Here is a 27,004-nt window from a genome sequence, read left to right on the forward strand (position 1 = left end):
TGTAACTGTAACCCCTCTATACATTAACCTGATGATAAAATACAATTAAGAAATGCTAGACTCTATCTGAAAAATAGTATCACCCACATGCACACACACATACACACTCAGACTACAGACATCTTAACCCCCCTTAGGCCACTTCTTAGATGAATTAACAGCTATGTACCTGGATGTGCCAAGCGTTCTAGGTAAATCCAGTATAGAGACAACATTGAGAACCATTATTCTGTGCTACTTAAATGGTAATGTATTTACCAATTGCTCTGTGCTGTTTAAAGTGCAGGTTCTGTTTGGAGAGGTCTAGGGAAGGTTCTGAGATCTACAATGTGTTGATTCTGGTCCAGTTAATACCTGTAGGTTTCAAGGCTCTAGAATATGGAAGTAGAAATATCTCTTCCTCAGTTCTATGGACATTTTGGGCTGGCCTGTCTATGGTAGGTTTAATAGCATTCCTGGCCTCTGCCCACCAGGTGCTGCTAACACCCCTCCCACCCCATCTGACAGCTCAAAATGTCTACAGTCACTGCCAAATGTCTCCTGAGGGTGAGAAACAAAAATGCTCCTAGGGTGAGGTCCACTGGAGTAGTATCACGTGCTAAGGCTGAATTTCAGGATCCTCCTTCTCATTTCTTGGTTTAATGGCACCTCTGTTCCTTTGATCAGGACAAAACCTTTTTCTAGACTGGCACTGAGTGCCTAGAAAAGCCTACAATTGTTAGTCATCTTAGTAGGATGAACTAAGCAGAAGGTCCCTGGCCTAAGACAGAAACACATTGGGGTGCTGACAAAGGAGAAGCCTAAAGAATTGGAAGATAGAAAAGAGGGCCTTTCTAGGCTTCCCAACGATGGATCTTGAATGACATCACTAAACATTCTCCCCTCTCTATGCATATGTATGTGTATATACATATTTGTGCATTTATATATACAGGTATGGTACAAATCTATATGCATACATGTTTGTATGTGCATGTGTATATACATATAATACACACACGTGCACATAGATTTCTCAATGAAAATAAAATTTGAAAATGTCTTGGTCCTTTTCTACTGATGGGAGTTAAAAGAAATTGGAGATTATAGTTGAGGTTTTGTTAAAGGTGAAGTTTTCAGCATGTGGCATTTCAACAACCCTGACTAATTTTCTTAATTGATGATGATTTGATTTGGTGATGTTTTTGATTCCATGGTGTAGTTGCAGTGTGTGGTGGTGCATACATTCATTCTGATCCTACCTCCCCACTCACTGACAAGCTGTTAAGTCAAGGATGGTTGCAAATTACATATCTGTTACACAGTTGTGAACTCCAAGCCTTTTTCACAACACATGTCAATGGTTAATAAAATGACTGTGTACACATACATCAGTCTTATCTACAAGAGCCTAATTCTGTCATTCGGTTGAATTAATGGGGCTCATTGAATATGGAGCTGTGATTGCCCAGTGCCTCATTATATAAGCTGTATAAAGAGGTGGTATTATTCTTTGCCATCTGTCAGAAAGCCAGTCAGCTGGTAATTAGAAAGGGAATGGACATTGAAAAGGGCTATTCAAGACACATGGCTTTCTTTTTCTTTCAACATGCGTAGGATTCGATCCCTTTTTAAGAAAATAAAAAGCAAATGGCAGATAAGTTTAAGGTAAAAATCAGTGGACAGAATGATTAGAGAAAAACAGGGCACTTGGAACACTAGAGCAAATTAGAATGGGTTTTAGATGAGCCAGTAGAATAATTATAGTGGGAATAATAAATGAGTTTCCTTTTAAATTGCTCCCAAAATCATTTGCCCCATGTAGCTGGCAACTTGGCCTTTCAAGGCTGTTTCTCTTGTTGGCAAAATAAAGACTGTGGTTGGTCAAGTCCCTGTCAGATCTGTGCACAGCGGATTCTCTACAAATGATGCTCCTGTAGTTTCTGGTTGTGGAGATTCTGGGAGGTAAATGATCTCATCTGTACACATACTAGGCCCCAGAGTCTTGAAGACATAGTGACTATTAGTGCCAACATGGTTTATTTGTTTTTGTAACCTGTCAGTTTACCTTTAGGAGGTAGGAGAGGGCTTCTATAAATAAGGGGAAGAGGATTCAGATGAATGTTTTCTTTCGCTTTGATCCATGAGTTGCTTTGTATTCTCTCAAGGGGAATCATAAGATGGGGTTTTTTATGTCTCAGACACTTTCCACTCTGGAGGAACAGCCCCCAGCAGTGGGGCTGCCAGTGATGCACACAAACAGGCTGTCAGCAGTGGATGGCCTGCCTCTCTGGAGGTTGCCAGGGGCTGAGCCCACCTCCCTCTAGCAATGCATCACTGAGCAAGTCTCAGAAACACCAAGACAAGATGAGAAGCGGGGGCTACAGTGATGGATGTGGGTATTGTCCAACATCCAGCTTTAAAGCTCCTTTTCATCGCCTTTGAACTTAGGCTTCCTCAACTGCTAAGGATCTGTCTTGACAGTTGTGGGAAGTAAATGGGAGAGTAAAGGCAAAGCAGCTGCCTCGTCCATCTCTACCACCTGATGGAACCTGCTCCTGTCCCTTATGGGGTGTTCAGCTGATGGAGCTGTTCCTTTGGATCAGTGACTACCAGCTCTGTTTCTGAGCTGTCTCCAGTGTTGGGATTATGGCTGTGTTCATGTTAAACAGTTCATGTATACATCTGTGCCTGTAGTTTGCACAGGGCATTGTCTTTCTGTGACTGCTTCTTCACTGCTGCGTGGAATGCTTCCTCAGTTATCAGTCCAGGGCTTGCTCAGTTTGGTTCTCCTGACTTAGTGGTTTGGCTCCAGTTGATGAAATTGGGAACCTGGCATGGCCCCAGGCAAAGCCACACCCTCAAGTGGCTTAAAGCCAGCACTGATGTGGCTAACACTGCAGAAGACAGTTTATTGTGTGGGAGCTATTCTGTTATTTCTCAGACATTTATCGGCGTCCTTCGCCTCCACCTACTAGAAGCTACTAGGACCTCAAGTTGTGTGGGTAGAAAATAGCTCCAGATATTGCCTAATGTTCCTTTGTCTCTTAGTTCAGAACCACAGACTTGGAGACATGTCTGTGCTTTAGAAATGGATTTTCAGGCCCCTTGCTTCATGAAAAAACATTTGGAACACTGTTCAGAATTGTTTTGGTTTTTACAAACAGTACCTGCTCTGACCCTTCCACAGACACAGTCAATGGCAGGGATTAGGGAGAGGCAGAAATGTGATTTAAGGGTCCAGGGATGGTTCTATTGAACTGACAGTTTGGAGATCAAGAGAATGACTCACCCTTCCATGAATTCTTTGCCAGTAGTTCTGGGTCAACTTACCTGTTGGCCTGAAATAATTTCCTCTAAAAATGATGTCTGAGTATGCTAGGCCACAGGATAAATAATAGGGAAGGGAATTGATAGCCAAGAAAACATTTTGGACTTACCAGGGATTATAATAGGATGGTCTATAATAGGCCCAATGGCAGGAAGGAAGACAGAAGCGTGGTCCAAGAAAACAGGGGAAATCGAGTGTCTGGATCACTTGACACATGTTTGCAGCATCCTTACTTTTGTGTGTGTGTGTGTGTGTGTGTGTGTGTGTGTGTGTGTGTGTGTTGGAATTTGAATTTGGATCTCACACTTGTTTAGCAGGAATTCTGCCATTCGAGCCATGCTCAGACCTTTTGTTTCTCCAGTTATGTTTTAAATTGGGTCTTGCATTTGTGCCCAGGCCACCCCTGGATCCCAATCTCCTGTCATCACCTCCCATATATCAAGGAGAACAGGTGTGAACCACTATATCAAGCTTTTAATTTTTTTAACTGGTTGATATGGGGGTCTTGCGAAGTTTTTTTTTTTTCCAGGCACTCACCTTAGCTTCCCAGACACCTAGGGTAACATGAATGACTCATAGCACCTAGTTTTTTTTTTAAACTGTGCCAGAAATGCTGATAACATGTGCATGTGACTGAATCTACATGTGACTGAATCTGCAGCAGACCTACTATTAGCCCATTGTATAATGAAGAAAGCACAGGAAAGAGGGAGAAAGAGATTGGGAAGGAGGGGGAGAGGGAAGGAGTTCCTTCCTGACTCATTTCATTGCAAGGAAGAGGCTTAGCCAGAACATCCACTGCTGCTAAAAAGTAGGGTATGTGATGGATTCCACAGACATTACTGTGCATGATAATTCCTTCTGAGGGATGTCATACCCTTAATAGTTTGATAGATTCTTTTTAGGACATTGGTTCTGTATTTGGGGGCTTGTGGTTCTGTATTTGGGGGCTTGTGTGAACGTTTTGAATCCAGAGAAGCTATGTAATAGTTCGAGAATCCCTTGCTTTTACAAGGAGATAATATGTATGATTAGCTAAAAATTACAAGTTTCCTTCCTCTAGCACCCCTTAGCCTTTATATTGGCCCAGGAATTCCTTACCTATTGAAGATGAGGAGAAACTGGCCATGGAACTGTCTTTGCCTTTCCTTTGGTGCCCAGTTGTCTACTCTTTCTCCAGACCTACCCACTCACCTCCCAGAGAATGTGTCTATATTTAGAGTTCACTCATACTTCTTTTCTTTGCTGCCTTTCTGATTGAATTATCAGATGACAGAACACATAGGCTCTCAGCCTTTAAACTGTGCTTGTCTTCAGAAGGGCTAATGTCCAGTACTGTGGATTTGTTGTCCCTGGAAGCTCATTTTCTGTTCTCAAATTGCCCCATTGGAGCCAACACAGACCTTGGAACAGACTTCTTTTTATGGATGTTGTAGATTTTAAAGACTGTCCTTGAAGGAAGCAGACTATAATGTATTTAAGAAGTAAAATAGGGTTGGGGGCTGGTGGCTCACACCTGAAATCCTAACTACTCGAGAGGCTGAGATCTTGGTTTGAAGCCAGCCCAGCAGGAAAATTGGTGAGACTCTTATCTTCAGTAAACTGCTACTAAAACACACACACACAACCGCAAAGTGTAGCTATTGCTCAAATGGACAGCATCCAGGCTTTAAGTTCAAGCTATAAAATATATAAGGACTTGAAGAGGGAATCCTTGCTTTCTTTAGTTCTTTAATCTGATATATTTGCTTTGGTTTATTCATGGCCTGGCTCTCTGAATATCTTAAATCTGATCTCTGTGAATATCTTAAATGACAGTAAGGGACCATAGACAACTAAAGTTGTATTAAGGACTGCTGCTTTTGATTGGACACATGGATCTGGAAGAATGTCCTAAGTCTTGGGCTGCTGGGCTGCTGATTTAATTTGCAAAAACAGGAAGAAAATGGAAGCTACTATCCTGGGTCTGCATTTGGCTTGTTAATACAGATGTTTATGATCTGGTTCTGACCACATCTTGGTGGTCTGATGTCTTATGTCCAAATTTTCTTGCCTTTTCTTTGTTTTGACAATGTTCTTTCCCCCTTTATCAAGTATTCTCTGCGATTTTTCCTGCCTGAAGTAAGGACTGGAGGTAAGGACCTGCTGCAGGTAGCTGATTGGATGATAGTGATTCAGAAATCAAGAGTGAGAAGGAAGGAAAGCAGGCAAAGGGGGAGGAAAAGCTAGTTTGGGTGTGGATGTGGTCCGTGATCACTTCTGTAGGTTGAAAAAGGGCTGGATTCTGCTTTGGGGAGGAACGTCCCTGTTACCCCAGTGCTTGCTGAGGTGAGGCTGTTTTAGAGAACACGAGGAGCCAGTCCCTCCAAGTCTTCTAGGCCTAGGAAAGATGTGATACAGCAACAGAAACCCCTGATACAGCTCTGGGATCCCCGCCATCTTTGAGGTGACCATGAGTGATTAAAAATAAAAATTTCCTAGCTGAGTAAAGTAGCTCATGCCTGTAATCCCAGCTACTTGGTAGGCTGAGGTCTGAGGATCATGGTTCCAGGCCATCCTAGGAAGGAAAGTCCATGAGACTCTTGTTTCCAATTAAGCACCAAGAAGGCGGGAAGTGGATCTGAGTTCAAGCCCACCCTCCAACCCACGGACCCTCACACACACAGTATTTTCCATTTGTCTTTACTTTGGGACATCCTTGCTTTGGGGCATCCTTGCATTAATATAACAGGATGACAAATTACATTTAGATCTCTTCATTCTTCATTTCTAATATGAGAAGAATGATAACAGTTGTGTAATGACTAGCATTTATTTGAGTTTTTAACTTGCATTGCTGGTTTAGGAAACAAATCAGTAGCTTTTTAAACAGCAAGTTTTTTTTAAAAAGGTAAGCCTTAGTGTTTTGTGAAGCTAATAGTGGATATTACTGCAACTTAGAGGCCCAGACTTTTCAGAAACTGGCTCCTTCAAGTGAAAGTTCAGCATTAATTATTAATGTGTGTTTCCCAATTTACAATGTAGTGAGGGTTCAGAAAATAGATATTTTTCAAATAACTTAAATTGTGTCTGTGTGTGTGTCTTGCAAAGATGGCTTTCCAATTTGATAAATAACATTTCTTTTAAGGTGCTCCTTTCCTATTTTATCTATTTTTTACCTTCTTGTACTGGGAAATGTTAGCCCCTCAAAATAGTTGAGTATACAGATCAAAGAGAAGTTGCAGAAATAGACAAGATCGAGCCCAAAATATGGCATATGTTTTCTCCATCTCCTCTTCTGACAGTCCTGTGATATCATATGAAAGGAAATCTATAATTCGTGGATTCTTATTGGGAGATTCAGATTTTCCCTCTAACTTACCAGTGACTAAATAAAACTATTCAGTTTCTACATTTTGATTCCACAGATAAATTTGTACCTCAAATCTGAACACATAGGGAAACACCTAAAGTGATGTAGCTAGAGAAGACAATTCTGGAAAATTAGAAAGCATTTTTCTGTTATAAAAATATTGTTCAGAATTGAAAGGACCTCCAGGATATTGAAACAAAAGCCATATAACGAATGATTGTTGTCCTTAATGTACTGTGTTGTCTCTCATCTCCTTTGCTGTCCCTTGGTTATCTCATATTGTTATAGTATCTCACTTTGTTATCTGATATATTGAATTTATTTGTATTTGGTTATTTGAAATTTGATAGGAAAGGGGGGAAAACCAAGACGGGTGGGGGGGTGGGGGGGAGGGAAATGGGTACCAAGACATGTGAAAGGGTATCAATGTATGTGAATTAATGCACCTTTTATCTGACAAATATCATGTAACCCTTTTACTAATTACAATAAAAAAAAGAAAAAAATATCGTTCAGAAAAGTTTAGCAAAGTTTAGCAAAGCCCATCTTCTCATTATACTTATTTTTTTGTGCTGTCACTGGGCTCTTCAGCTCAAGGCTACCATCCTACTCCAATTCCCATTTTCAAGGGGTTAACTGGAGAGTCTCAGGTCCTTTTGTGCCTGGGCGGGGCTTTGTACCTTGATCCTCAGATCTCAGCCTCCTGAGTAGCTAGGATTACAGGCTTGAGCCACCATGTCTGGCTTTTTCTTTTTTTGTCAGTCATGGGGCTTGAACTCTGGGCCTGGGTTCTGTCTCTGAGCTCTTCAGCTCAAGGGTAGCACTCTACCACTTGAGCCACAGTACCACTCCCACTGTCGTTATTTAATAGCATATTATTTGTAGAAATTTCTCCTTGAATTTAGATCAAATGTTACATATTTCTATTCCATATGCATAGAATTTTACATCCCAATATTTTGCTTTGTCTGTGAGCAGGGTCTTGCTATAAAGCCCAGTCTAGCCTGTAACTCAGGATCTTCCTTGCTTTTTTCTCCCCACCATTGGGATTACAAGTGTTCCATCACACTTGGCTAACGTTTACTAAAGTGGAATTATTTTATTTTTTTGTGGTATGAGGGGTAGAACCAAGGAATTTTGGGAAAGTACTTTCCATCTGAGTTATATTACTAGGCTTCCCATATTTTCACTTAATAGTTTATCTTTTGCACACATTTCCTGTTATCTGTGAGCACAAAATATTCCTAAAGCACAAAATATTTAATATCTATATTATTGAGATATTCGCATATTTTTATGAGGATGTGCTAATTTGATACACGTGTGCAATGTATAATGATCAGATCAGGATAATATCCTTTTCCTCCAGAATTCATCATTTCAGTTCTTGTTGTTGTTGTTTTGTTTAGTGCCAGCCTTAGGGCTTGAACTCAGTTTGGGCTATATCCTTAAGCTTTTTGTGCTTATGGTGAGTACTCTACCACTTGAGCCATAGATCCAATTCTGGCTTTTTTTGATTGATAGTTGGAGATAAAATACTCATGGACTTTTCTGCATGGGCTGGGTTTGAACTGTAGTCCTCAGACCTCAGTCTCTTGAGTAGCTAGTGTTATAGGCATGAGTCACAGCTCATCACATTTATATACTGAGGATTTTGTACTCTTAGTCATTTTTAAATACATTATAGAATACAATACCCAGCCATTATCCTACTGAACTGATTATCCTACAGAACTGATGTCTGTATTTTGTCCCTATCTTTTCCTACCCTACTTTCTGCTCTGTTCTATGAAATCAACTTCATTTTTCTTTTTTTAGGACCTTACCCCTGATAGGCAGATGGTGTACTTCTTGAGCCATATCCCTAGATCTCTTAGCCAATTGTTCAGATAGGGTATTGTGTTTTTATCTTGACTAACTTTAGACTTCAGTACTCCCAAGTAGCTGGAATTATTTATGTGAGCCACCACATTCAGCAGTTTTTAAAATATGGTCCCCAGTTGCTCACCAAATCGATGTATCACAGCATATTTAAATTTCCCACTCTTACAATATAAGTAATGTTACCATGAAAGTTCTCTTATAATAAGCTTTTTCTTTAGATAGATTCCAAGAAGTGGGTCAAAGTGAATGAACAATTTAAACCAATTACTTTCAATACTGTATGTAAGTAGGTTAAGAACACTGGAAATGCTAGAATATTTTTGTAGCAATAAAAAAGATAGCATGCTTAATTAAGTCATGCAGGGAGTATGAACTGAGGGTGGTGAGCTGGTCATTTCCCATGGAGATAAAGGAGAAGAAGTCACAGATGTCTCAGGGAATTTGTCTTCAGGTATGTCTCATTTTGGGGGATTATCATTTAAGAAGTAGGCTTCTGTACTTGTGGGCTTCTGTACTTGTGGACTGCCTGAATTTCAATATGAACACAGACGGGGGAGATTCCTTTCTGTCTTTCCCTACTCAAGGGCTCAGAGTGATGTTCAAGCAGGCTCTCACTTCCTTGTCCTGCAGTTCTGAGACTACCCTTTTCACCTCCTGTAATAATTTGTATCACTTTCAGGAGCCTTGAATCTGTCAACATGGATACAATACACATGCCCCAACAATTTAGAGACTTTACCAGATACAGTAGTCATTTCTCAGGTATTTCTCATGTAAGACAAGGTCAGCAGTAGCGTGTTTCACAGAATTTCAGGTTCCGAGCAGAAGGAATGGCTTCTCTCCCATGTCCATTTGACAGTATCAAGGCTGGGTTGATCAGCTATTACATCACAGCAACAAAACATCTGACATATGCAACCTAGTGAGGGAAAGATTTACTTTCCTCGGTGTTGGAACTTTCTGTCCAGAGCCTTTGACTCAGTTGCTGCTGGGCAGAACATCATGATGACAGGAAAACATGGCAGAAGCTCCTCATCTCATATTACACAAAAAGCAGAGAGCCAAAGAAGGTACCGGGAGACAGATAGGCCCTTCAAATTGCATGGCTCCAGTGACTTTCTTCACTCAGACCCCATACCCTGTTTTCATCACTTCCCAATCATGTCCCCACATGACTATCATCAGATGAATTTGTTCATGAAGTCAGAGCCCTCACAACCCAGGATCCCACCCCATGAGCCTGTGGAGAGGGCTCCTGTCCAAACCATAACAGGTCAACTATGAATATGTAATCCTTTGACACAAATACAACTGTGAATACATAGTTCTTTGACACAAATACAGTGGATATAGTCTCTGCTCACACTCCCATGGAGAATGGAAGCAAGAAGTTTGTATTAGGTTATGTCTGAAATCAAGAAGTTGAGTATATTCTCTCTGAACAGAGGTTCAGCAATTACAGAACAAAAGTAGGGATGTGAAATTGAAAGCAAACTGACGTGATCTTCTACTGGCTTGCTGGGAAGTTGATACATTTTCTGTTAATACCAGTCCACCCTCTCTCTTTGTCCACTGCAGCACAAATGCCTCCAAAACTGGCCTGAGCAAACTAATCTGACCCTAGCCAGAAACATCAAAGGATTTACCAAGGAGGTTAATAGAGGATTCAGTCTTGGGTCTCTCGATCACCATGGCAGTGATCTTGCACCCTCTTTACCTCCCTCCCTCTTTCCCTTCCATTCTTAAGCAATGTCCTGTTGATCCAGGCAGCATCTCATTTTTTTTCATTTTTTATTGTAATTAATAGAGGGGTCACAGTTACATTCTCCAGATAGAAGGTGCATTACTGCTCACACATCTCACTTTTTTCTCCCCTTTAATCTCAGTAAGCTCACTTACAGGCAGTGGAAAGCTCTGGATGAAGCTACCTGGTTCATGGGCCTTACAGCTTCTTCCTAATTCTTGGGGAACACTTGGTCTGGGGGAGTCAGCCATTGTGTGGGAAGGCCTGACTTTTCCCAAAGGGCATTTTGAGTTGAAAACTTGACAGAGTCAGCAGAGCTCAGCCTTCAGCCACCCCGGGTATGAGGGTGCAAGAGAATAGCCTTGTTGTTAATTTTTGCTGTCCTTTGTCTTACATTCGGAATTCACCAAAAAAGTTAGTTTGGTTTAGGTGTCTTGGTTCAAGCTAGGGTACTGTAGCCATTGATTGTCCCTTTGGAGACCATGTATCCTGAAAGGATGAAAGGCTTGCTTACTACTGGAAAGGGAATGGAAGCAGGTCAGCTCCCACAGATGCTTGCAATCAGTATTACCCGAGTTGGCTTTTGAAATTGCAAATCTAACCATTGTTTTTAAGCCTGTCAGGGGCTCTGCCTGCTTATATGGCTCAGTTACCATCAGGAATGATTGCTTGCTTACCTTTACCTAGCTTCCTGTCCAGGACCACTCACAGAATCTTTTACTCCGCCTAATAAGGCACAAGTACTCTTGGGAGGAAAATGATCTCTCCTACTTTCAGGGCTTAAATATAATCTGTGTATGAAGAAGAGGGAGGGACTTGTACAATAGGGGAGGAAGTAGTAGGGGTAGTGATGACATGTGGGTCTTGAACCACACAGTGTTTCTTTGGTGCCTACTGAGCATGTGTCATATAGAGAATAGGGAATGGCTCACAGCCATTCATTGCTTACTTTCTCCTTTTTCCTGCCTCTAAATGGATTTTGATTGGTGGGTTAATCTTTGAAATGGCAGAGCACATGTGGGGGAAAAGGACAGGGCTTGAGTAAACCCACCCAAGAGACTGTGTGTCCCTAAGTGCTGGGTGTGCACAAACCACCTGTCTTTCAGTTTCTATTGCTTGCTTCTTGCTTGAATAATCCCCCAGATTGTAAATGCTTTGAGTATGAAGATGAAGCTTGATGGGTAAAATGATTACTCTTGAAACTGAAGGCTAGATGGGTAAATTGCCAAGATTATTTATGTTTTAGATCTGTCATAAATTATAGAATGATAGAAAATTCTCTCATGGCTATTTTGATCTGATGGAAAGTCATTGAGAACTGGTAAGATTGGACTGGAGGCCATTAAATCTGCAGTTGACAAGAGACTAAACCAGCCTTCAACTGGACATCATTTTGTCTGTGACTACCTGCTGGTGGGTTTTGCCCTTAAAATTTTAGAAGCAAAAATTAACAGTACTAGATTTGCAATGCTGTGGATGATTAGTAACTCACAGCCTCTAGCAGAACATCTGAAATTAAGTTTAACTACTTTTAATCTTTTGTTTTACTGTTTTGTAAGACTACTGGAAATTGAACTCATGACCTTGGTATTCCCTTTGATTTTTTTTTTCCCATCCAAAGCTACCTGAGCCACAGCTCTATTTCTAGTTTTGTTCTGATTAATTGGAGATAAGAGTCTCATAGTCTTTCTTGACTGGGCTGACTTTGAATCCCAATCCTTAGATTCCAGCCTCCTGCGTAGCTAGGATTATAGGAAATGAGCCTCTGGCACTAGGCTTCTTACCATTTCTTTAGAGTAGCTTTAACCATGTCTTTAGATTTTTACCAGCTTTGTATCAGATTGTGCCTTGAATTAATGCTCTGCCTTTTGAGCCTGCACCAGAATCCCCTGGAACATTTAGGAAAACATAGATTGTTGGCCCCCTCAGTTTGTGCTTCCACTGGTCTGGACTCATGTAGCATGGACTTCTCTAACACGTTCCCAGGTGATGGGCACACGGCATGCTGCTAACCTGTGTGTGGACCACTGAGTTTTAGTCTGAGTTGATAAGGGATGATGATGGAAGGATGGTGGCTCATTTGCTTCTTTCTAACTCATAAAGTTCTCTAAGGTTTGAGCAGAAGGGAGGAGAAGTCTGCATTCATTATAATGACCAGATCCCCATGCCCTAGTCATGTAGGAGAAAAGGCCACCACTCTCTGTCCCCAAAACTTAGAAGCAGCTCACAACATAGAGGAAGAGATGACTATATTTGTACACACTGTGTTTTCTCCTGACCTAAATCTTCCAGCATCTTGGAGACTGTTCTAGTCCCAGAGCAGGGCTAGTGGGAGTATGCAATGGAGATCCCCAGAACCTTTAAGTGGCCGGCTGGATGACTGAAACTGGCAGCTTGGAGACCATTAGGAGACAGGGACTTAAAACTCCTTGAATGCCTTGGGCAAATCTCCCAACCCTGGCCCCACTGTTAGGAAACATCCCTTTTCCCCCTCCCTAACCATAAACATTGCAGGGAAGAAAGACCTGGGACTGATGAGTGGCATCTAGGGGATTTATGAGCTGATGAGCAGAACACTGAGAGCCAGAGTAGAAAGCTGCTGTATAAACACAATGTATTATTAATATAACATTAAAAAATAGCATCACACCCTTTGCTATTAATAGCTGCTTTGGGCTGCAGACATGGCTGGGTTCTGACACACAAGCTTCAGCCTTGTTGAGAAGAGTTTTTGTGGTTCTCAGATGTGCAGTACATTTAAAAGAGGAAAATGGGCATTCGTGACAGTTTTGAGCATGTAAATATACTGGTGAAGAAAATATGATTACACTTTGTTACCTGGTACATTGTGTATATGCTTGCTTATTTGAAATAGGAAAGGGAAAGGGGAAAACCAAGATGATTGGGAGAGGATGCGAGAGAGAAATGGGGACAGAAATATGAGAAGGGCTGTCAATGTGTGAGAAGTAATGCACCTACTATCTGGCGAATGTAACTGTAACCCCTCTATACATTACCCTGACAATTAAAAAAAGAAAATGTGATTGATTACAATTCTGCATCCTCATCTCATCACTACATACTCCTCTCGATGAGGACACGGGAGAAGATACCCATGCTTAATCCTGACAAGGACAATAATATTAAAAGAATTCACCTTTTATCATACCACTGTGAACATGCCCTGTATCATGTACAAAATGAGGTCTGAGAATCTGTTAACACTACTAAAGCAAACTAAGCAAGAACAATGAGTCTCAATACATAATTTCTTATTTATAACTCTCTACTCAGAAGTACACTATAGATCCCTTTGATGAAAAACCATTATCTTCTAAGTGTCTACAGTAGCAGGTTGCAGGAGCGCTCTCTCTCTCTCTCTCTCTCTCTCTCTCTCTCTCTCTCTCTCTCTCTCTCTCTCTCTCTCTCTCTCTCTCTCTCTCCCTCTCCCTCTCCCTCTCCCTCTCCCTCTCCCTCTCCCTCCCTCCCTCCCTCCCTCCTCTGTATAGAGAATTATCAACTGACTCTCCTGTATGAGTCACCTGTATGTTTGTCTTCATGGAGTCTCAGGAGCAGTAACTGCTACCAATGGGGTTGGAAAAACAAAGATTTCTAACAGTTCTGCCAAATGCCCCACTGAAATGAAAATCTGAAATACAACCTAGCACTGGTGGCTCATGCAGAGAATTCTAACTACTGAGGAGGCTGAGATCTGAGAACTGGAGTTCAAAGCCAGGTGGGGCAGAAAAGCCTATCAGACTCTAGCAAAATGCCAGAAGTGAAGCTATGGTTCCAGTGGTAGAGCTCCAGCTTTGAGGGAAAAGGACAAATACGTAAGACCTTGAGTTCAACCCCAACAGGAACAAAATGGACAAGGGCAAAGAGAAAAGGAATGGGGGAAATGTAGGGAAAGGGAAAAAATGCTAAAGAAAGGAAGAACAAGAAGGAAGAAATGGAGGGAGGGAAGAAAAGTAAACAAATTCTGAAATGCAATGAAAAATTGAAGTAAATTTTCCATTTTTGATTTACTAAAGTTGAATTCCCTTCCTGAGCTTCCTAGGAAAGAGCCCCATTTGGGTGTAGGTCTTACATTAGATAAATATTAGAATAGGACTGTAAACAAATGCAGTCTTGAGTTTACCCTAGGGGTTCCAATAAAAATTGAACCAGATAGCTGGGCACCATTTGCTCCTGTAATCTGAACTACTCAGGAGGTTGAGGTATGAGGGTTGTGGTTCGAAGCCAGTCTGTGCAGAAAACTCCATGAGACACACATCACCAATAAAACTACAAAAAAAAAAAAAACTGCCAGAAGTGCAGTTGTGGTTCACATGGTAAAGTGCTAGCCTTAAGCAAAAGTTTAGGAATAGCCCTGAATTCAAGTCCCAGGATCCACACAAACACACACACACACTCAAAATGGACCAGAGTGGTTCTCAAAGAACATTAAAAAGTTTTTCAAGTGAATGTGAGTTCAATTTTCCATCAAGGTAATTAGTTATGGTTGGATTTATCAAAAGAGGATAACCCATGGTTCTCAGTTACTTAGGGATTTTATGAATGGTAGAAAACCCTTTTCTGCAAAATCTTGGAAATGCACCCTCACTTTGAGCTCTTTTCCCATACTGATTTCCAATGCAAATTTAACCGTCACTCAAGGGGATGTGTGAAACTCAAGAGTAGGTACTTTGGGAGCATTGATTTCCAAGTGCTAGGAATTCTGCCTTTGCCCCAGTCTTTAGTTATTCAAAGACCCTCCAGTAGGTATATCTCCCTCCTCTATGAGTCCTCTTTGACCCTGATTGCCTGATGGGACTGTCACCAGCCCTCAGTGCACTGCACATGTTCGTTGCATAAGCATGCCCCTTTGTACCTAACTTTTATGAAGAACATTGTACCTTGGCCCCTGATCCATTTAGTCAAGTCTTCCTTAAGATCATTTTCATAGCTGACACTGCCCCCCTCCTCCCATCCCCTTTTCCTCCTCCTCCCCACCTCTTCACTTTGCTATATCCTGTAATGGTTCCTCCTTTTTGTCTAGGTCTTTGGATGAGTAAAACTTACAGCTAGAAGTCTATTGGGTAGATTCCACATAGCCTTGCTTTCAATTTTGAGGATTAAATATGTCCACAGATTTATTAGGATAATAAGTAGGTTCCCCTTCCAAGTTAAGTGTTCAATTTGAGACCATAAATCCAGAGAAGATAATCCAAGCTGCAACATTAAAAAATGACCTTATTGGACAGCTGGGATAAGACTAAATGATGGAGACATTAGGATAGGAACAATCTAGAGATAAATACAGGCATTCTACCTTTCTTTTCTTTGGGATTTTTGACTTGTGTATTAGTACTATCATTTCCTCATGAGGTTGGTTTTATCTAGATGTCCAGAAATTTCTACAGCCCAAGCCCCAAAGACTTCTTGGTTTTTCCCTAGCCCACATTGCCTGTCAGTCCCTGTCAGCTTTACCTCTGGCAGTTTCCCTCACTTCCTATGTTGAGTATCTTGGTTGACTACATCCTTCCTTCTCTCTCTCCACATAGTAAGAAAAAAATCTTGCTACAAACACACTTTTATCATTATCAAATCATGCTTCCTCATCAATGGGAAAAATCAGAAGAATCCAGAGAAGACATGTCTTTGACTAAGCTAATGTGAGTGGGTTACTTTTAGTCTCTTCTTGTTTCATCTTCAGGAAGGAAGTGTTCCCAAGATCATTCAACAAGCTAACAGGGAGGGCCTGGGCTCTCTCATGGCAGGCACTCTGTTCTTACTTAGCTCTGTATCCTCTGGTTTGAGGACTGATATATCATTTTTGTCAGGACAAAAGGATGGATTTGTCTGGAGGACCCTTCCATGCCATTGCTCATGGATGCTGCTAGTGATCTAAGATGGTGACCTTCCTTCCCATGTTGCCTTTGTGATAAAACCTGAAACTGTTTTCTCCTAGAGGTGACTTTGTGACTGTCCTGGAGGTTTGGCAAATTATGGTTGAGTCCAATTCCCAGATTGTGTCCCTGTCTTAGTCAGCCATGCTATGTGGTGGTCTCCCAGTTAAGACTGTCAATGTTTTGTGTGTTTTATTTCTTTTTTTTTTTCAGAGCCTGTGTCATCTTGGGGGTGATATTCCTTCTCTCCTCTATATGTATAGTGGTCAAAGCCATCCATGACCTCTCAACTAGGCTGCTCCCAGAAGTGGTAAGATCCTTCTTTCTCTTCTTGTGTGTGTGTGTGTGTGTGTGTGTGTGTGTGTGTGTGTGTGTGTGTGTGTGTGTATTAACTCATATAATACACTTTTACTTAGAGGAGCTGGGCAAGTGGTGATCATGATGGTAACAATAAGAAATTGAAGGAGTTAGAATGGGGTGACAGGAATGTAAATGACTTGACAGTACTGGGTAAGATGAAAAGGTTTCGAATAGTAGAGCTGGTATTGGGTTCTTTGTTCCCCTTAGGTCTTTTGACTAGTTTCATAGCAATATTCCTTTCTTTTGGTAAAAATTGAGCAGTGACTTAATCTTTTTTCCCCATCTGTTGTTCAGTATCCATTCAATGATGGTTGTAATAAGATTTTTTTCTTTGCATCTCAATTCAATACATAAATCTTCCCACAGTAGATTTTTTAAGTAGAAGTTCATTCAGATACAGTAATTGGAGGATGCAATTTCATGCTAAAATACATCTTTGAATGCTTTGACCTCTAGGTAAAAGCCATTACTTGAACTTGAATTCTTTCATTTGTCCTCCTCAGCCTATCAATGCTGAGAAAAGAAATATTTTGAGAGTCTCCCATCAGGCAGTTTCATAGAAGGCAAATGATTCGGTTACCAGGAGATGGAGATGCTGCCATTATAGTAATGCTTAGCCTACTCATAGTGCGGTGAACTGTACTATGAGTGTGAAATATGGCCTTGTTGGGATGTGATTTAGTTTGAGTGTGGCTGTGACGTACTGTCTTAGATAAGATCAAAATGATGAAACCATTAATTTTACTTTTTGAAAAAAGTGATGGGGTGATGCATTGTATGGATATGTGTATGGAGCAGTGAGACATTCCAGTACATTCAGTGGAGGCTCTAAGTTGTTTCCTCCTTCTTTTTATTCATGCTGATATTGGGGCTTGAACGTGAGCTGGGTGCTGTTAGTTTTTTTTTTACTCAAGGCTGACACTCTACCATTTGAGCCTTAGATTCACTTCTGGCTTTTTGCTAATTAACTGAAGATGATTCACAGATTTTCCTGCCTGGACTAGATCAGAACTGTGATATTTTCATATCTTAGCCTCTTGATGAGTATAGACCACTAGCACCAACTCCCTTTTACACTGAGATTAGAGTCTGCTTTTTCATAATCCTCCACGGCCTTAACTGTTACTGATTATTGCCTTTGGCTAGAAGCAGATACTCTAATATCTCAGTGACACGGAGGGAAGATGGATGCCAGGTTAACAGTGTACCTACTTAGGGGATTTGATTGTTTTCAGCAGAGCAATCTGGATCAAATCCTAGTGTTTATTACAGTCTTGTGCTCTTCATTCCTTATGTACTGAATTGCTTCGCTTGGGTTGGCCTAGGTCTTGGACATTTCCATCTTGGACTTCCATCAAATTTTAGAACCCATGTTCCCTTCTGTCAGAATCTGAACATAAGAGACGAAGGCATTGAATGTGCCTACATACCAGATGTTGAAACATTTCTGCTTCTTGTAAAGGATGTGAACATGCCTCAACTTTAAGGAATATTAATGAGTGTGGATTGTCAGCAATGTGCCAGTTGACATGTCATTTATTTGGGCATTAAAAATTCATTTCTGGCAGGGGTAACATGACATGGAATGGATGACTGTGTACTCAGCCTGTTTGAGGTCCTTGTGTTTTTGTTCAGAATTACTTTTAGCTGGGAACAGTCTCTTTATTTCAGGGTATAAAATACTCTTAGAATTTTGGCTGATAAGCTTCTTCATTTAACTCTGGAAGTAACTGTCCAATGTTCTGTTCCAGGCAGGGTTCCGAGGGGTTCATAGCCCTATGGACTGTCTCCAAATGGCTTGTGTCATTAGAGATACAGTTATTGGAGTTTTATCAGTTTGGGGACTGTCAAATGGGATTTAAACCCAGGCATGGTGTGTCATCCCTATATTCCAAGCTATTGGGGAGGATCCTGATTCAAGGCCAGCTAGAGCAGAATAATAAAAATGAGGTTCTCCAGATGCTCATCTCAATCAATACAAAGCTGGGTGTCATTTTGCACCTGTCACCCCAGCATCATGGGAGGTATAGGTAGGAGGATCACTGTCCATACAAGCCCTATGAGTTTGAGGCCAACTCTCAAAGTTAGCATCTTGAGAACAAAACACAAAAAGGCTGGGGTGCATCTCAAATACAGGGCACTTACAGCACTTGAAGCCCTGGGTTCATTTCAGTGTATCAGAAAAAATTCACAAGTATTTATGGTCAATTTGTTTTTGTGGGTCATGGAGCTTGAACTTGGCCTGGGCACTGTCTCTGAGCTCTTCAGCTCAAGGCTCCTGCCCTACCCTGAAGCCAAGCCCCACTTCCCGTTTTCTGGAGGTTAATTGGAGATAGGAGTCTTAAGTCCTTTAGTGCCCAGCTGGCTTTGAACCTTGACCCTCAGATCTCAGCCTCCTGAGAAGCTAGGATTATAGGCATGAACAACCTCACCCAGCCTTTATAGTCAATTTGTGTGTGTGTGTGTGTACACATGTGTGTGTGTGTAGAAGGATGTAATGATGGTCAATGAATAGTGTTTTCAATCAGCTGGAGCTTGGGTTGGGTTTGGGGAGGTGGATGGGAAAAGAAAGGCCCCTATTGGCTGAACAGCACATAGGTCCAGGTAAATGCTACCAAAGGTTTTTCAATCTCTAGGCTTCTGGTTCATTTGCTGTGCACTAGAAGTTTCTTGAGACCAGGAAGCTTTAGTGAAGCCCCTGGTCTGGCAAAATAAGCATTCATCTGTAGTACTTAATGTAACTTAGGAGCCATAAACTCAAATGCCCAAAGTTAGTCTTGAAGAAAATATACAAGGAACTGGTCAGAACTGGGTTTCCCCGAAAGGGTGTGCCCAGGCCAAGGCTTTGTTCTTTTCCACAGTTGTCACGGTAGTGGACTAGTGTTACAAGATCTGGCTCCAGACCCCTTCAGAAGCAGGGTCTTCCTTCCAGCTACCTTGTTCCACTGGCCTGCTTTCTTTTAATTCAGCTGCACAGTTTGCAGTTTTGAATACGGTAACTGTGTAGTTAGGAATTACCCAACCATGAAGTCAGCTGGCTTTCCACTTCGTCTGCGTCCTGCCCCTGGGGTTTGGTGAGTGGAGGGTGAGGCCAGCTTGGCTCTCTGGGGAATCTGCTGTAAGTCAACAAAAGCAAATGGCCTGAGCCTACTCCAACACACTCTGTGATTATGTCCTTTGTTGGGTTAGCACAACATTCCAGAAGAGCCTCCTTTGAAACGGCATGGAGCCAGGAGGGAGCAGATAGTGCTTGCCTTACGTCTATGGCTCACTTATTTATAGCATAAGAAAACCTCTAAACAAGGAGCCATTTCCAGAGATCTCTGCTCATCCTTCCCCATTGTATGCCTTACCCATTGTATCTTACTTAATATTTAGTTTTCAGTTGGCAAATGAAAGTTGTGTTTATAGGGTGCAGCACAATGTGTTCATATATCTACTTTGTAGAATGGCTGGTGTGGGATGCTTTAAAAGGATCATCATAGTCTTCCTGGTTTTGTTCTCACCCTATCCCACTTTGGTTAGGAAGGATAGGTAGCATGTGGCATGCTTCTCTCTCTCTCTCTCTCTCTCTCTCTCTCTCTCTCTCTCTCTCTCTCTCTCTCTCTCTCTCTCTCTCTCTCTCCCTCTCCCTCCCCCTCCCCCCTCCCCCTCTCCCCCCCCTCCCCTCCCCCCTCCCTCCCTCCCTCCCTCCCTCCCTCCCTCCCTCCCTCCCTCCCTCTCTCTCTCTCTCTCTCTCTCTCTCTCTCTCTCTCTCTCTCTCTCTCTCTCTCTCTCTCTCTCTCTCTCTCTCTCTCTCTCTCTCAGCTTAGAGTGCTGAAGTGATCTTCCAGAGGCTGTCAGCAGCCAATGACAGAGCCTTGACTTGAACCCTTGTCTTCTTGTCAAGGGCTGTTTTGGCTCTGAGTGCATGGGTCCGATGGCTCTTCTTGCCCACTGGCTTTCCCCGCCCCCCACCTTTTCCCTGCTGGCCTTGTTTCTGGCTATTCCTGCCATCCTGCCTCTTCTCACACTGGACCCACTGCACCTTATAAATGATCACCATGCCCACTCTACTGTGTCTCTCAAGAGACCCACTGCTAGGTGAGCCAAGGATACGCAGCTGGATAAGGATGGAGTGGGGGTCCCTAGAAGCATGGAATCACACAGTAGTTGCCTGCAGTAGGATGTGAGCAGATCCTCCTGATCTGACCTTCTCTGCTGCTGTTTCACATAACTAGCCCTGGGGCATTACATGCTCTGATGCTTGGTTTTGTGTATAAAATAGAGAACTTGGTTCACATATTTATAGTTAAGATCCAATGTACCATTTCCTTAATAATTGGCATTTAAAGATAACACTTCCTCCATTGCCTCTTCAGGTTCTGCTTTTTTTTTTTTTTCTCATCAAAATGTCCCTAACTCCCAACTTGTGGCCTTAGGTTATTTCAGAGTGAGAGCCTTGGCCCCACCTTCCTGCCTCCAAATCCCTTCTCCTCCCTTTGGCTGTTGTAGCTCTTCTGATGGCTGTCTGGAGTTCCCCTGGCACCTGTCCTGATTCTTTGGATGGGACCTGCTGCTCTGAATGGGCTTCAGAAGGTCACCATAGCTAACATTGGGTCATACCCTCATAGAACACAAGGCACTCTCTAACAAAGTCAAGATGTAGTGACTGGCTGAGCATGTAATTATTGAATGGATGTTAGCTGATGCTGTTGTTGGACTAGAGAAGAGACTTCTGAGGAAGCTGGCAGAGCTGTTGATATTTTTAATGCTGGAATATTTAGCTGCATTGAACCTTCCAGGAAATGCTTTCAGTGATTCCGTTTTCTGCTCTGGCCGGGAAAAGCAATGGACTTTCTTTGCACTAAGTAAGCTGTGATCCCCAATACCCCATTGAGACTCCTCTTCTAGGAGGGCATGCTATGAGTGTACCTTTAAATTTAACTTGAATGTTGTATGGAATACTTTAAAAATTATTATTAAAAATTAAGTTCCTGGGGCCGGAAGTTTAGCCTAGTGGTAGAGTGCTTGCCCAGCATGCATGAAGACCCGGGTTCGATTCCTCGGTACCACATACATAGAAAAAAGCCAGAAATGATTCTGAGGCTCAAGTGGTAGAGCTCTAACCTTGAGAAAGTCCAAGGACAGTGCTCAGGCCCTGAGCTCAAGCCCATGACTGGCAAAACAAACAAAAATTAAGTTCCAACTAGTCAAGGTCTTCAGCTTCCCTTCATCACTGTCTACCCAGTACTGCACAGAGATTCCCACCCCTGGGGGTGGCCCACTTCTGTAAGATTGGCCTCTTTGTTTGTCCCAGAGCCAAGAACCAGTAGGCTTCAAAATAAAACAAAAAACCAGGATTGAGCACTAGTGAAATGGATTCTTACTGGCTTGAGTGATTTCAAAGAGAACAGAAAAAATTCAGGAAAAGGATCCACATATACCCAGGCAACTGGAGTTTGGGAAGAGCAATGTGGTATCCCATAGGGAAAGGAAAAGTCTTTAATGCACAGTGCTGGATCAACCAGGTAGCCACATGGACAAAATGGACACCAACGTATTATGTAGAAGCTCAAGTGAATAGATTACAATATACAACTTTGGGAGAAACCAAAGAGAATGGATACAACAAAGGCTTCTTACATGTGTTTTATTGAAATTATAATACTTTGATCAAAATCAGAAACACTTGCTGTTGTAAGACTGCATAAGGAAATTACAAGATAAGATGGATAACATAGATCTTTTATCTAGAATATAAAATCTTTTATAAGAGAATAAAACCCTAGCTGGGCACGGTGGCTCACACCTGTAATCCTAGTTACTTTGGAGGCTGAGATCTGAGGATCATGGTTTAAAGCCAGCCCAGGCACTAAAGACCTTGAGACTCTTACCTCCAATTAACCACTTGAAAACTGGAAGTGGTGTTGTAGCTCCAGGAGTAGGGCAATAGCCTTGAGCTGAAGAGCTCAGGGACAGTACCCAGGCCCAGAGTTAAGCCCCATGACTGACCAAAAGGAAAAAGTAAAGATCAAAAAACCCTAAAATATGGAAAAATAATTTATGCAATTCACAAGAACAGGTAAGTAACCAGTCAGCGCAGAAAAATAAGCTAAGCATTAATCACCAGGAAATTACACATTAAAAGCACTATACACCCATTAGAATGTTTTTGTTTTTTCAGTTGTGGGGCTTGAACTTAGGGACTGGGCATTGTCCCCGAGCTTTTATATTCAAGGCTAGCACTCTTGTACATCTACTCCTCAAGTAGGATATTTTTTTTTAATCTGTGGGGCATCTAGACTTCTCATACATGTGTGGCGAGATAATAGTGTAGAATTCCTCAAAAAGGTAAACGTCCATTTTCCCCCTGACCTAGTCATTCCATCCTTGGATATTTATATACTCCAGGGAAATGAAGATGTTACAAGTATATATTGCTGGTTTTAGTTATACTGTCAACAAGTACAAACAGGGGTTCAGAGTTTGGCCTAGTGGTAGAATGCTTGCCCCCCATGTACAAAGACCTGGGTTCAATTCCTCAGTACCACATATATGGAGAAAAGCTAGAAGTGGTGCTGTGGCTTCTGTGGTAGAGTGCTGGCCTTGAGGAAAGCCCAAGGACAGTGCTTAGGGCCTCAGTTCAAGCCCCAGGACTGGCAAAAAAAAAAGGTAGAAACAACTCAGATTGTTTATTAGCAGGTGAATAATTAAGCTAACTAGAGTATACCTATAAAGTAGAATATTATTTAGCAACAAAAAGGCACTATGTATTGAGCTATGAACAACACAGGAATATCCAAGTGATTAAGGTAGGTGCCAAGAGTGAAGCAGTAGTTTGTATGTGCTCTGTGTTATTTATTGAACCGTTTAGATGCAGTCTAATCTGTCATGAGGCAAAGCAGACAGCAATTGTCTGTATCTAGAGGTAGAGGGAGAAAGAGAAATAGAGAATTACTGGTATACTTGGGGAAGTGGTGGACCTGTTCACTTGGGTTTGGTCATTTCAGAGGCTTAAGAGTCAGTGGTTCCCACATGTGCACTAAAGTGCATCCAGAGGTTGTTCTTGGCCATAGATGATCTCTCATGGTTCTGAGAGCCATGTTTAATAAAGGAGTTGCTGCCAGGGGAGTGTTTATTTTCCTGAGTGACTCCGGAAACAGTATTGATAATTATAACATGAATGGATAAAATAAGACGGGGTATATGATTTAAGGAGAAAGTATAAATAGCTAGTTGAGCTTTTGTGCAAGTGCGAATGATTTTATAAGGTTACCAGTGCACCTCTGAAGTGGGTATCTCCGGTTCTTATAGTGGTATCCACCGCAAGCCTGTGGAGGCTTGGGAAGTTTGTTCTTTTGGTCTCTTGGCATGCAGCATGGTTTATCAGTTCCTGTTACATAGGAAATGATGGCACAGGAGTCTGATTGGTTCTCTTTTCCTTGACCTGGAAAGCTTGGATTTTAATCAGTATAATTTGTGAGTATGTCTGTGAACAGTCTACCATGTGCTTTAGTCTGTCTACTGTGTTGCTGTGGTATTTTCTGTTTTTAACATTCATTCAAAAAGTGGGGTTTTTTTAGCTTGAATTGTTAGGCAGAAGCATTAGACCTACAGACATATAATAAGAAAGCAAGCAAATTCTCAGATAACAACTCACTCCAGACTGTGTGATTTCAGTAGCAGAACTGGGTTCACTGAGCTGAACTAGGTTTCCTTAGTGAGGAGACATGGCTCAGAGACTGAGTCTCTCAGAAGATTCTGAATAAATGCCAAGTCTAGGACTTTGCTTACATTCTAGAGAATGGGAGTAAGTTCCCAACCTGTATCTTCCCAGTGGTCTTGGGAATTCTGAATGCATCAGTACCATGAAGATCCGTCTTAGCTGGGTGCTGGTGTCATGCCTGTAATCCTAGCTACTTAGGAAACTGAGATCTAGAAATCATGATTCCAGTCCCGCCTAGGCAGAAAGGACTGTGTGACTCTTACTGCCAACTAACAAGCAAAAATCTGGAAGTGGAGGTGTGGCTGAAGTGGTAGAACACTTAGCATTGACCAAAAGAGCCACAAAAGAGATTGAGGCCTGGGCCCTGGGTTTAACCTCAGTGTAATCTCTCTCCCCTTCTCTCTCTGTCTCTGTCTCTGTCTCTCTCTGTCTCTCTCTCTCTCTCTGCCTCTCTCTCTGCCTCTCTCTGTCTCCTCCTCTCTACACACACACACACACACACACACACACACACACACACACACACACACACCCCACCTATCTCGGGAATGTTAGCTTAGAATGACAACAGAAAAGGGAGCAAGCATAGAGAAGTGCTCAGTTCTACTCTGCATCTGTGTATTTATTTAGGGCTACCGATATTTATCAAAGATGAGTGTCCATGTATTAACAGTGACTAGTTTTTGGTTCAAATGTGTCTGTATTTGATTTTGGGAGACTTGTTTTCTTATCTAGAATGTCAGAATGAGCTAACTTAGCACTTCTTTCTGTTTGTAGTTTTGAGAATGCTTACTCTTATAAGAATCACATGTTTATTTTATTTATTTAGACCGTCCTGGGGCTTGAACTCAGGCCTGAGTACTGTCCTTGGGCTTTTTTTTTTTTTCTCAAAGCTAGAGCTCTACCCCTTGCGCCACAGCACTACTTCTGGCTTTTTCTATGTATGTGGTACCGAGGAATTGAACCCTGGTCTTCGTGCATGGTAGGCAACCACTCTTACCACTAGGCCAAACTCCTGGCCTCTTATCTTTAAAGAAAGAAGACTTTTCTTTCAAAATGTGTTTTAGTAAAAGGAATTTTCATCTGCTTTCCTATGTGTAATTTGGACAATCGCACCTCCTAGAGTCTGGTTTTTGTTTGAGTATGAGAGACTCATACTGAATCTTCTAAAAAATTTCCCAAGCCTGGCCTAAAATATCCCTGTTTATAAGATGTACATAATACATCCCAGCGCAGCAGAATGGAGAACAAGTCCTGACAATGATAAGGGTCCCTTTTAAAAGCTGCTCTATTCTGTCACGTGGACAGTACCGTTACTGTGGAATGTTCTTCCTGTGTCAATTTGAATATAAGTATTTAGTAACAAAGCCAGCCATACATGTAACTGAGCTGTTGGATACTTCCTTGGGATGGAGGGTTTTTTGGGGGGTGGGTGGGCAATAAGTAATAATTAACTTTGAGTAACCCTATTAAAGTGAGCTCTTTGATTAACTCTTCTGGGGGAGCTGGCAACTTCTGAGTCCAAGATGACTGAATAGGGGCTCTTTTCCCTGAAGAGCTTGCCAAGGAGAGATACAACATGAAATCAGAAGAGCCATAGGTGCTTGTGAACATCAGCATGTGAGGACTCCCTGACCTTCTTTGTTGTCTGCTTGGTTGGATGTAAGGAGAGTTATAAGAGGACTTAACTGCCAAGAGCTGTGGTCTTTGACACTTTTGTCCTCCTGTTGGGAGAGGTAGCCTGATTTGGCCCGACATCCACCATCTATTTTCTCTCCCCAGTTGCAATTCCCTCAACATCCTCTAGTTCTGTGTTCCTGTGACACTTGAAGCTGATGGTGGTAGTATTTCAGCACACTGCACTGCATTTTTTAGTCTCCTTTTCTCTTTGAATTTGCACAAAGAAGTAGAGTATAGACTCTGAGAAGGGGATAGGAAAGGTGTAAAGAACGTAGACCTGATACTTTCCCAGTGTCTACAACAGAACCTGGCATGTGGAAGGAACTTGGTAGGTGTTTGTGGACTGAATAAATTCATTGTATATGTGCAACCCATGGGTTGAGCCAGACAGTCAGTATTGCTTTTAGTGGGATTGAGCCTGGATGAGCTCACCTCTGAAGGAATTATGGATAGATTTCCTGATTGGTGTGGGCCTTCTTACATGTCTGAAGGACAATAATAGTTTTGTCTGTATTTTTCCTTTTGAGTTTTGGCATTTAGTTTTGCCAGTCCTGGGGCTTGAACTGAAGGCTTGGGCACGATCTTTAAACTTCTCAAGGCTAGCACTCTACTAGTTGAGCACAGCATCACTTCTGGCTTTTTCTGTGTATGTGGTACGGAGGAATTGAACCCAGGGCTTTTCGCATGCTAGGCAAGCACAGTCCCCCTGGTCCCTTAAAAATTTTTTCTTTTTCTATTTTGTTTTCATATACTCGGTGGTAGTTTGGGTGGGGGAGAAAAGGTTTATTCTTAGAATGTTGAAGGCATTTGTTTTTGGTTTTAGGGTTTTTTTTTTTGTAAAAATTGTACAGAAGGGTTACAGTTATGTAAGTCAGGTCATTGGGCTTGAACTCAGGGCCTAGGTGCTGTCCTTGAGCATCGTCATACAGGCTAGTGCCCTACTATGCGCCAGAGCACCACTTCCCATTGTCTGCAGGTTAATTGGAGATAAGAGTCTCACAGACTTTTCTGTCCAGTTGGCTTCAAACTGCAATCCTCAGATCTCAGCCTCCTGAGTAGCTAGGATTATAAGGAT

General features: G+C 41.9%; 1 protein-coding gene across 3 annotated transcripts in view; it reads left to right on the forward strand.

The window, feature by feature from the left end:
* The window catches only part of Tmem163 (transmembrane protein 163), a 238,872-nt gene that overhangs the window by 192,809 nt on the left and 19,059 nt on the right, over positions 1 to 27,004 (forward strand). For all 3 annotated transcript variants that reach the window (XM_090342911.1, XM_090342910.1, XM_090342909.1), the window contains one exon: positions 16,395 to 16,491. In XM_090342911.1, coding sequence (XP_090199037.1) covers positions 16,395 to 16,491 — 97 coding nt within the window. The remainder of the gene's footprint in view (positions 1 to 16,394; positions 16,492 to 27,004) is intronic.

Source organism: Megascapheus bottae, chromosome 12, assembly GCF_031878675.1.
Source record: "Megascapheus bottae isolate mThoBot1 chromosome 12, mThoBot2.hap1, whole genome shotgun sequence".
Lineage (NCBI taxonomy): Eukaryota > Metazoa > Chordata > Mammalia > Rodentia > Geomyidae > Megascapheus > Megascapheus bottae.